The 12,234-nt window shown below is 42.3% G+C and overlaps 1 protein-coding gene across 15 annotated transcripts in view; it reads left to right on the top strand.

Moving 5' to 3' along the window:
- The window catches only part of Cald1 (caldesmon 1), a 186,057-nt gene that overhangs the window by 167,006 nt on the left and 6,817 nt on the right, over window positions 1-12,234 (top strand). For all 15 annotated transcript variants that reach the window (XM_076566538.1, XM_042273048.2, XM_076566529.1 and 12 more), the window contains 4 exons: window positions 4,639-4,682; window positions 4,781-4,859; window positions 7,513-7,650; window positions 8,704-8,799. In XM_076566538.1, coding sequence (XP_076422653.1) covers window positions 4,639-4,682; window positions 4,781-4,859; window positions 7,513-7,650; window positions 8,704-8,799 — 357 coding nt within the window. The remainder of the gene's footprint in view (window positions 1-4,638; window positions 4,683-4,780; window positions 4,860-7,512; window positions 7,651-8,703; window positions 8,800-12,234) is intronic.

The following is a 12,234-nucleotide window of genomic DNA, read 5'->3' as shown; positions in this document are numbered from 1 at the left end:
GAGGCCCTCATGGCTACATGTACATGGGTGTGTGAAAGTGAACAAAAGCCAGTCCCTCCACTTTACAGTTATGGCCTCTTTGTCAGAATGGTTTTTATGTGTATGTGAGGGTACACATGTGTGAGGGGACATGTATGCATGAATGTACATACCTGTAGAGGCCAGAGGTAAACTCGTGTTGTTCCTCAGAAGCCATCCATCTTTATTTTTTTGAGTCAGGTTCTCCTCTTAGCCTAGAATTGCCTGTCTCCAGGTTCCCAGAGCTGTAATTATAAACAAATGCAACCTCAGCTGGCCTTTTACATTGGGACCTGGGGTTTGAACTGAGGTCCTCAGGATTCTGGGACACATACTTTACCAGATGAATTGTTTAGCAGCCCTCAGAATTCAAATAATTTCACTTAGTTTTTATGATGATGTGGATGCTAGTCACAGGTTGGTTTGTTCCTTTGGAGACATTGCCTCACTATGTAGCCCTGGCTGTCCTATAACTTGTTATGTAGAGCAGGCTGGTCTCAAATTCACAGAAACCCACCTGCCTCTGCCTCCTAAGTGCTAGAATTAAAGGCGTGTACCACCATGCCCAGCTTGGTTGCAATTCTGATACTTCCTAAAGTACCATTGTGAATTGGGTAATATTTGGTTAATCACAGACCATATGCACAATACTGGTACATAATGACATTGTAGGTGTCTTAGTTTCTATAAGTAGGAATAAAGCATGATGCTCACACAGTGAAATCACCCAATGGACAATGTGTTTCTCAGAAGGTATCCTTGTTGCATGGAAATCTGTGACTTTTGTATTTGGACACTCATCTTAGGATCTACTATGGGAAAATCCAAGACCTACACTTAACAAAAATCCATTTGGCTCATACTTCTACATCGTTGTTCTTCATTGCAGAAAGTCAGGACAGAAGCTCAAACAGGGCAGGAACCTGGAGGCAGGAGCTGTTGCAGAGGACATGAAGGGATGCTGCTTACCAGCTTGCTCCTCATGGTTCACTTAGCTTGCTTTCTTATAGAACCCAGGGTCACCAGCCCAGGGATGGCGCACTCACAATGGGCTGGGCCCTCCCACATCAGTCACTAGTTAGGAAAATGTCCTACAGGCTTGCCTACAGCCTGATCTTATGTGGAGGTATTTTTCTCAACTGAGGCTCCTTCCTCCCAGATGACTATACTATAGCTTGTGTCAAGTTGACACACAACTAGCCAGCACACCAATCTAAGCCAGAGTAGGAATTTATTTTTTAATATCTGATATTTATAACATAACTAATCCATGCTGCATACTGTGAAAAAGAAAAGTACAAAATGAGGTTGCTGCCCCTTGATGGGAATCTAGTTGACTGCCTCACGGAAATGACTCAGGACTCACAAAGGGAACAACATCCAAGCCAGTGAGCCCTCAGAGCACAGCACAAGGCCTCCAGTAAGCCAGCTCCATCTCTGAACACTGAAATTTGAATTTTATGTAATTGTTTTATGTCATGAAATAGTTTTTCAACCTCTTAATAATGTAAATTTTTGTTAAAAGTGGGGACTGGAGAGATGGCCAGGAGTTAAGAATACTTGTTGCTCTTGCAGAGGATCTGGGTCCCAGCACCCACTCAGTAACTCCAGTTCCGGAGAGCCTAACACCTCTTCTGGCCTCCATGGGCAATGCATGCAGACATACATACATGCATGCAAAACACCCATACATATATAATTTTAAAAAAAAAACCTCAAAAAGAGTGCTTAAGGCTGGACATGGCAACACACTCCTATGATCCCAGCACTGGGAGACTAACGCAAGGGGATCATCAGTTTATGGCCAGCCTGAACTACCTGCCTAGTGAGTTCCAAGCCAACCTGAGGTACAGAGAAAAACCCTGTCTCAACAAACAAATGCAAAACAATAAAAAAAAATGTTTTCCTTTGATTGTTTGGGAGCTTCATGGCAAACCCAGTCTCGACCGTGGCTTGAGAATCACTGATCAACTAACCAGAAGAACCCTCCCTCCACTCTGCTTATCTCTGAGCAGTCACAGGGTGCAGCCTGTCCCCAGGTCTGCTCTCTTGTTCCTGGATCAACAAATAAAGAAAACAATGTTCTCTCTTCCTTTCTTAACATCTCTCCCAAGTTGAGCCTTCCTCGAACAGTCCTGATAACAAGAGAGCAGTCACGGAGACTTCTCGATCCTATCTACTCTGACTTCTGGAGAGGCTGGGCTTCCTCCCCTTTTCACTCTTCAATCATCTCCTTTCTACCAAGCCCCTCAGTGTCCTCGTTTCTCATGTCTGTCCTTCAGCTACAATCTCCTCCAAACTATTTAGGAAGCCCCTTTCTGTGTTCTCTCTCATGGAACTGCACATATCAACAGTCATTTAAAGTCAATGCATAGAAAGGACCAGAACGTTTTTAATTTCCACATAATAGGGATGAGCATGTAGGAATACACTATGTGCCACTTGTCTCGATGGCATGCTCCTTAAGGAACTGCCTGGGATTTTCCTAAATGCAGCTTATCCTGTAATGGAACCCAATAGCTAGCCATGCTCTCCAGACCACAGCTTTGGTTGTAACTGTTCTAACATAGGTGGTACTGTATAATGCCAATGGGAGGGGAACGTTTGAATTTTGACCTCAAAATAATACTGAATGGTATATTTTTGTATCACTTATGATTTCCACTGTCTGGGAAATTCTAAACATGAGTTCTCATTGCTTGAGTATGGAAGCAATGAATGATAACATACGCAAAGAATAAATTTTAAGTAGATTAAATCTAGAGGTCTTTGATGTTGTTTGTGTTTGAGTTTATTGATGGAGAAGTGGAGTGTGAAGTAAAGAAAATACACAAACTAATATCTAAAACTAGCAGTATTCTCTCTTCCTTAAGTCTGTTGAGACAGTACTGCTAGCTCCTGGTCATCAAGGGCACCAACGTCCCTCCTTAAATTCCTTAAGTATTGTACAGTGTTTAATTCATAAACTCCCCACGAACTGATTAGTTAGAGCAGACTGTTAAGGTATTTCCCAGCAAGAGTCAGTAAATGGAGGGTGAGTCCTCACAAAATTAGAAAATGAAGTCACGCTGGATTGACTCTTCAGGAGGAAGGGGAGTGTGACAGGGCCTGCGGCTTGAGTTGGTGTGACAGCAGGATGACTCACGTCACTAAGATGCTGCCAGAGCCACACACAAAACACAAGCCTCGGCTCTGCTCTGTACTGACTACACTGTACTTCCTGCCATCCTCCGTACTCTAAGTCTCTGTAAAGTATTTGAGTTACAAAAAAATCCCCTCTAATTCCTGCGTGCCTCCCCTCACTTTCATAAGTTCACTCGAGAAATTGTAAACCACAGAACTCAGTTCAAATATCAAAACTTCTGAAAAGCCTTCCCCCCCACCCCACCCCACTTCGTCTTATGGATGTAGCATCATGTTCCCATCTTTAATATGGCACCTACCACTGACATTTAAATGTTTTATTTATATGCTCTCCTAATATACTAAATGTGCATTCTCCTTAAAGGACCTCTTGTTCTCTTAGTCTGCCAAGGAACACACATGCTGAAAGGCTCCAAACCCTACCCTGTCCAGGAACCTACTATAGTAACCTGCCTAGGTCGATGGACTTCAGTGCCCCCTTCTCTCAAATCAATCCAGATAAATAGAACAGATTACTACAGACTGGATAGTTATCATTGCTGGGTGTGATGGCACATGCCTACCCATCAATCCAGCACTTAGGACACTGAGGCAAGAGAATCAGGCATTCAAAGACAGCCTACACTACATAGTAAGACATTGTCTCAAACAAACAAACAAACAACCAAAAATCCTCAAGCAGCTAAACTGAGTAAACATTTGTTTTCTACAATTTTGGAGACTGGGAAGTGCAAGGTCATCAGTATGTCAGCTCTGCTGATTCTGGAAAGGGTTTTCCTCCTCCCCCCTCCTCTCCCTCCTCCTCCTCCACAAATGGGCACATTCTTGCTGTCTCCTCAGGTGACAGAGACCAGACAATAGGCAAGCTCTCTTGTCTTTTTCATCAGTGTGCTAAAGCCATTCATGAGGACTCTACCCTCCTGACACAATTACCTTGCAAAGGACCCATTCCAAATGCCATCACAGGAGATTTGGATTTAAGTATATGAAGTTTGTCATTGGTCTATATTATGTAAGACCATCTTACTAGCTGTTTCTTGCTTCCAAAACTTAATGTCTCCCCCCAACCCCTGTCTCTGCATTCTTTATCCTCTTCCAATCCTATTCTTTCTTCCCCAGTGTCAAATACATTATTCCTAGTTTTCTCCCCATCTGGGTGCTGTGCCCGCCGTCACTGTAATGCCCTCACATGCTCTGTGGTGTTTTGATTTACTAGGTTCAGGAATGATAGTGGTGTAGTTGAAGGGCACTGTGAATAAGCTACAGGCCACAGAGCAGGACCAAAGGAGAAACTTGGGCCATTCTGGGCACGCCTTGCCTTCCAGGAGTGTTCTGAAGCTTTTTCAAAGGCACATCGGTGTAGTCTCCATTTAGCCATGTCTCATTCTGTAAGGCTTCAGAGCTTCCCACTGTTAGGACTTTGGCACATACTGTTCCCTCTGCATATTCACAAGGCTTCTTCTTTTCTATTTCTAGATAGAGGAACGAGCAGAATTTTTGAATAAGTCTGTGCAGAAAAGGTAAATACAATTGACTGTTCCGTTGAGACTCATCAGCTGTCACACACATGGAGAGATATCTTTTGTCTCTTATTTTCATGTCTGTGCTTATTTGGCAGTGGTGTCAAATCTACTCATCAAGCAGCAGTAGTCTCCAAGATTGACAGCAGGCTGGAGCAGTATACCAATGCAATTGAGGTGAGTGCTGTTCCCTGGGCACAGTCCTGTAAAATGGAAACAGGCTGTGATTACATATGTGGGTACAGGAACACTCAGGGTGATGAATGAGTCTGGCACCCTGATAATATTACAATATTAATAATGATCTCCACAACTATGAACTAGCTGTGGAGAAACACAGTAAGAAAGATGCATTAGGGACTCTTGGGTAGATTGTTTTTAACACTTATAGTCTACATTTTCTTTGAAGTGAATGGATTCAATAAATAGGTTTTCTTTTAGATTTTTTAATTTTATGTATATGAATGTTTTGCCTGCATGTCTATATGTGCACCCCTGGAACTGGAATTATAGTTGTGAGCCACCATGTAGATGCTGGGAACTGAACCTGGGTCCTTTGCAAGAGGAGCAAGTGTTCTAAATCACTAAGCCTTTTTTTCTCTAGTCACTAATGAATAGATTGATGGATGTATACATCACAAGTAGTCACAAGTACATCTTGAATTTTCTTTGCAGAAACATCCTATTAATAAATATAGTAGCATGAAATAACATCAAGATGAGAGCCAACTTGTGTTTAATCATCATCCATTTTACTTGGTTGGTTAGTATTTAAAGGGTCATAGTTTTATGCTTCTATCAATTCTGTTTTCTATTCAGTTGACCTGGGAATTTGATGATGTTTGGAAATAATGTATCTTTCTCATCAGAAGCTGAAAGAGTAGCATCACTGATCAAGATGTGATGCTGGGCTGGTCTTTGCATGGCCTTGAGTAATGGTTTTAACCTGTATCGAGCATCCTCAGTGAAGTGACTGGCTTGGATTCATTTGCTTCTTTGCCTCTCCTTTGTACCCAGGGCAGAGATGCCTATAAAGTAGCTCACAAATGGGGAGAGAGGTTGAGAGAGGGGCCTTATGATTTATCAAGCAGTTAATGAAGTACTAACACCCAAGATGTGATTTTTATTCACAAGATTGGTGTCCACTAAAATATGACAAACTATAGACAACTCATTTCTCTGGTTGGGATTGGTCCTGGCACTGACAAATGAAGCTAGGACGGTGGCCTCAGACTTGGCACAGATGTGTAAGGTCATTTTCTTATGGCTGCTGAAGATGTTACTCATCCCTGCCAAACTACTGGCTACAGATCAGGACTGATGGAGAAACTTGTGCCATCTGGGCTTGTCTTTGTTGACTGCGGGAAAGTTTCTCAGAGACACGCCCTTCTTGTGTGTATCCTTTGTCCCTTCCAGTGTATTCTCCATGCTGTCCTGCCTTGGCCTTTCAGCCTTGAAGAACTTCCCCACTTCAGGGCATCTGCACATGCTGTTTTTCTCCATAGAATGAAGACCCTTCCTATTCCCTTTCCCACTTCTGAGTCGCCAGTAGAATCTGGTTATTAATCTTACTTCCTCAGAGTATCCTTAGCCTGACTGATGTCCCCAAACTAAATACCATTCTCCTGTTAGGTGCTCTCTTCTAGGGCTATACTGCAATCCATTATTTTCATAGTGTTTACTACAATGCAAAATAAGTGCTAGTTAGTATACTGGCTACTGTCACTTAGCCTATCAAAATATAAGCTTACTGTGGCTTATGGAACAAACTGGCTGGCTTTGACAAACTCTACCAACGTTCACATAGTAGGTGCTAAAAACCTATCTGCTGGGTGATGGCTCAGCAGGTTGTGTAATCATGTGGGACTTGCCTTGTAATCTGAAGGCTGGAGTTCAGACCCCCAGCACCCATCTAAAAGCTGGAGGCATGGCAGCCTGCGTTTGGGAAGCAGACACAGGGACCCTGGAGCAAGCTGCTTAGCTAGAGCAGCAGAATCAGTGGCCTCCAGGTTCAGTGAGAGACCCTGCCTCAGTGTATAAAGTGGAGAGCAATCAAGGAAGACACTGGACATCACCCCTGGTTTCCACATGCACACAAACACACACACACACACACACACACACACACACACACACACACATGCACACCGCACACACACATACACATTTAAAAATAAAACAGAGCAGACTACCTTAGGCAGCAACTGCACAAGCAAAAGAGCCTAAGTTTGAGCCCTAGGACCCACATGAAAAAGCTAGGCATGGCTGCACACATGCAATCCAGTGCTAAGGGGGCAGATACAAGTGGATTCTTGGGTGTCGCCGGCCAGGCAGACTAGCTGAATCCATGAAACACCCCTCCCCTCAAAAAAAGTGGATGGCTTCTAAAGAACAGCATCTGAGTTTAAGACTTGGGTCTCCTGCGCGCGCGCACACACACACACACACACACACACACACACACACACATACACACACACACACCTCTGGCCTCCACATGCATGCACACATACACACACAAACATGCAAACATGCATGCACATTAAAAAAAAAAACTATCTGCTGAAGAAATGGAGTTCTCTGTCACCTTAATGATAACTAGAGCCCTAAAAAGCATATTTATTTTCTGAAAGATCATCTTCTCCAGCTCTGATGGTATGTGTGGAGAATCACATCATCAAAATGGAGTTGTACAACAGACACTACGAATCCCTTTCGATGACGTTTACACCATGGCATTTTTAGTTGATTGTGTAGAGTGAGATCAGCTTGCTGTGATTTTATGAGGACAAGCTTCTTAACGCTGTCTTAAAACATTTCCACATTTCAGGGAACAAAAGCTTCAAAACCTACTAAGCCTGCAGCATCAGATCTTCCTGTTCCTGCTGAAGGTGTCCGCAATATCAAGAGCATGTGGGAGAGAGGGAACGTGTTTTCATCCCCCTCGGCCTCGGGAACACCAAATAAGGTATGAGTGTGGCTCTCATCATCCTCAGTTTTGAAAAGTGGATTTTTCCTCCATTTGTATTAGGAATAGCCTTCGTTCACAACAAATGCAATCAAGAATGGACAATCAGCACTTTGATTTGAAAAAAAAAAAAGGCAAAATAAAGCAAGCCCACAGAGAATGTATTCATGGGGCTAGCCTGTGTACTCAGCTGTGGCATGGACCACTAAATGAAGTGCTTGCATTTAATTATCAGCCATTAGAGTTGGGATGGGATGAGGGGACATGGAAGAAAAACTGATACGCCTCTTTTTTAAAGATTTATTTTATGTGTATGGGTGTTTTGCCTGTGTGTATGTCTGTGCGCTGTGTGCACTGTGTGCATGCCAGGTGCCTGCAGAGGTCAGAAGAGAGCATAGGATGCTCTGGAAGTGGAGTTACAAATGGTTGGGAGCCACCAGGTGGGTGTTGGGGATTGAACCCAGGTCTTCTGGAAAAGCAGCCAGTGCTCTTAACCACTGAGCCACCTTTCCAGCCCCCTAATATTCTTTCCAAAGGGACAGAATCAATACAATAAATATACATTATTGTAAATTGACTTATGTGGTGGAGGCTGGGTCAACCATGGCTGGCTGCACGCTGGAGAGGCTGAGCACCCACTGAAGATGGCTGTTTAGCCCACAGCCCACTGTACTGGGTGCCTCGGCAGTCCCAATCTGGCGATGAAGGCCTGGGGGATGCCTGGAGAGCTACTGGGCTTTAGTCCACATTGGAAGCGTGAAAAACTGGGTTCTTATGTCAGCGAAGGAAGGCTGGCTACCTAAACCACCGGAAAGATGTATTCCCCAGCAAGCCGTGAGGCACACAGGCAAAGCAGTGCTTCTCCACATGCAGGGGTGGGGCAGCGAGTGTCTTCCTCATCTTCTCTAGTTACTCCCTCAATCAGGTTGCTAATCAACCACTGCAGATTTAAGGATACCTTGAAGTCGCTCGGAGGATTTCCTAGGTAAATGTACTTTTTTTCTTTAGTATTTGCGATGACTGGCTTTATTTATTTATTTATTTATTTTGCAGGAAACTGCTGGCCTGAAGGTGGGAGTTTCTAGCCGGATCAATGAATGGCTAACTAAATCACCAGATGGCAATAAGTCACCTGCTCCAAAGCCTTCTGTAAGTGGCTTGGGGGCATTTCTGAGTTTCTGGGATCTCACAACCTACACAGCAGAATAAAAGAGCAGTTAGTTGGCTTGCCTGCCTGGAAAGAATGGCTTTCTTAACCTCTGCCGCTGCTGAGCAACACACTGGTGGGTGTGCAGACCTAGAGCAGCCTGAGCAGCTGCACCAGGAGTCGAGATGAAACAGAGCCTGGCCTCTGCCTGAGCGAGAGGGAAGCTTAGCCCTAACACATGATGCTGGGGCAGTTTAATCAAGACCCGCTGCATTTCTCTCCTTTTTCCTTTGTTTATTTATTTACTTATTTATCTGTTTATTTGGCTTCTAGTCTATAAATCACACACAGGAATGTATAATCAAAATGCCATGTTAGTCTGGTTACTTCTCTATTACAAGTTTCAAAACTTATTCCCAAAAGATTGTATATTTTGAGCTAGGCCGCGGTGGCACACACCTTTAATCCCAGCACTTGGGAGGCAGAGCCAGGTGGATCTCTGTGAGTTTGGGGCCAGTCTGGTTTACAGAGCAAGACCCAGGACAGGCACCAAAACTACACAGAGAAATCTTCTGTCTCGAAAAACCAAAAAAAAAAAAAAAAAGTTGTGTTTTGAGGCCATGTTTTCTAATTTTACCTAATTTCTAAAACTTAACACGAAATAGTTATTTAGTAGCTTTTGAAATAATTGCTATTGTATATAATATAAATTGAATAATTTTTTATCAACACCTGCAAAGGAAAACCATAGAAAATTGGAATATTCCTCCCCCCATACACCATAACCAGTAAAAATGAAAATTACAAAAATTGACCTCATATTATTTTAGACCACTAAAACTTTCTTATTTGCTAAGTATAAGCTAGTTATACAAATACTCCTTTAACTCTTTCATTGAATACATGTAATCACCTTAGAGTTGTTACTAGAATAAATGAGCCATTTGTGGTCCCCATTCAGCCCGCTCTGCTAAACTGGCTCTGTAGTTTTATTGGTATCAAGGGAGCAGAAAGTGAATTGCCATAACCCACATTCATTGTTTTTAAGTGATTTAGAGAGAGAGAGAGAGAGAGAGAGAGAGAGAGAGAGAGAGAGAGAGAGTGTGTGTTTGAGATACAGTCTCTCTTCATAGCCCTAGATGTCCTGGAAATCACTATATAGACCAGGCTGGCATTGAACATAACTTTCATTCTTTAAGAAGAAAAATATCCCAGATACCAAGCCTTTAAAGAGTTAAGCCCCTGTAGCATTTCACTGCATCTGCTGGCTCTACATATAATCTCCAAAGTCACTAAATCCTAGCACTTCCCAAATTATAAAGGAGAGACGGAAGTGTTTACATTCCCTTCTTGGGTGCAACACGTTGAGCTTTTTAGTTAATATTCTACCTGAGTCTTTGCATAAGGCTTCACAGGAGGTATATGTCAGAGTGAACTCAATTTACAGTTGTGAAAACATTATACGTTGAAAAAGATACCCCCTCCCCCCAAGTAGGTAAAGGAGAGTCAATAAAAGAAGAAAGGAGGCAAGACACCACACCCAGATGTCTCTTTGGAGCCTCAAGTTTCACTACCAGCCATCTTGACATGAAAGTATAAATTACTTTTAAATAGAAATTAATTATGGTCATTTCTGTCAATGTTATGGCTCTAGACCCATGATTACTATTTTTTTATTTTTGAATTATGGATCCCTTTCATAGCCAAATAAAACTAAAGACCCTTCTATAACTTGTAAATTTGGGATGTTCATGGACACATACCCTTCTTGAGATACTCTCATGAGAGAAAAAGGAAAGACACAAAGATAAATGCTTTTTCTTTGAGTATGGCATCTTACCGCTATAGAGGAGATGATCATTCCTTTCCTCCCATGTTTACAGCATGTGTGGTCTAGTTCCTTCCTGTACCAGGTTGTCCTCGTGTGTTTGGTCCAGTGCTTTCTCTCTAATCTGTTATCAGTACCAGACATGACTAACTTCCCATCTTATATATTGCCATCCTAGTGGAAGGGTTTAAAAGATTAAATATAAGTGGAGTTATTATCATAGATATAATTGTATTAAGGATCCCACACCAAAGATTAGCAATAACAGTTCCTGGGGTTATTGATGGCCTCCTAAAAAGTGACAGGACAGAAAAGTAATACAGGGGACTTATAAAATCAATGGCTACTTCACCTCCTATTTTTTGACTTGTTGACTTATCTAAGAAAGCAAAGAAGGAAAGAATATGACAGTTAGTATAGATTTTAGTGATCACCTTCTTCTCATTGGGTTTGGTGGATTTGTGTGGCCTCAAATAAGAACCAGATTAGAAATAAGAAATACATATTTTATGTCATAAATAAAATACTAGTTTGGTTATACTCATTAAGCCTTTTTAAGTTTTGCACACATTCCTCTGGTAGTATTCCCTCCTATAATTTAGACCTAGCACCCACCATGTCAAATTACAGCTAGTCGTGTGGCCATCTCCTGGAAGGAGATAATGACTCGGAACCCAGCAAGGCAGGAATGGTGAAGCACTGATTCTGTGGTTCCAGCAGGAGGGAGGTAAAGTTTCAGTGTGGAAAAGGCCACCAGAATCCTGCAGATGTGTAGACTGTCAGACAAACCATCCAAGGAAGGTAGGATACAAAGATAGGTCAAACAGGGATCTTAGGTCCTGTCCACGAGGTGTCACAATGGTGACCTGCAGCTAAGTTCTGACCCACGCCGTGGTGGTTTTTACTTTTCAAGATATAATTTGGGCACTTTTTTGAAGTATGGAAACATACATTCTTAAATGTATTGGTTCCAGTCCTTCTTTCTTTTCTTATACCAGCCTCTTCCGACGTGTGTGTTTCCATCTTGGCCCTTCAAGACATCAAAGTTTGACCTTTGGGGCTCTGGTTAGACTGATCCTGAGCCCAGGATGTCAGAGCATTATCTGCAAGCAGCATCTAATAGGAGAACTCCTGATAGTAACTTCTGATTCTGGATGAGATACAATTCTCAATCCACTTTTTATTCTCACCATGGGTAGATAGAGGAGAAATCTTAGGTTTGTTGTTTGCAAGTATTTCTCTTGTGGCCATGAGAACAAAGTCAAAGAGAGATTTTTAAACAAAAGTCTTTATCCATAGTGAAACCCCCACAAGTAGAGGAGTAATCCACAGGACTATTGCTAGTGTGTTGAGTTCTAAAACTCCAGGGGAAAAGCCACACAAGACTTAATAGTTATGGCCTCATTTTCAGAGATGCCAAGAATTACAGGTGCTCAAAACTGTCATCATTATCCCCCAGAAAATAAGCATATTTAAAATTAAACATCGTCCTGCCTTGTGTATTTTTCTGGGACATTCAAGCTACTTATGAGTAAAATTTATAGACTTCCAGTATAACTTTGTAACTGGAATTCAATTCTGAATGTTTTAGCTGGTTTGTCTATTCTTT

The sequence above is a fragment of the Peromyscus maniculatus genome, chromosome 3, assembly GCF_049852395.1.
Source record: "Peromyscus maniculatus bairdii isolate BWxNUB_F1_BW_parent chromosome 3, HU_Pman_BW_mat_3.1, whole genome shotgun sequence".
Lineage (NCBI taxonomy): Eukaryota > Metazoa > Chordata > Mammalia > Rodentia > Cricetidae > Peromyscus > Peromyscus maniculatus.
This window is presented reverse-complemented; position numbering and strand designations above follow the sequence as displayed.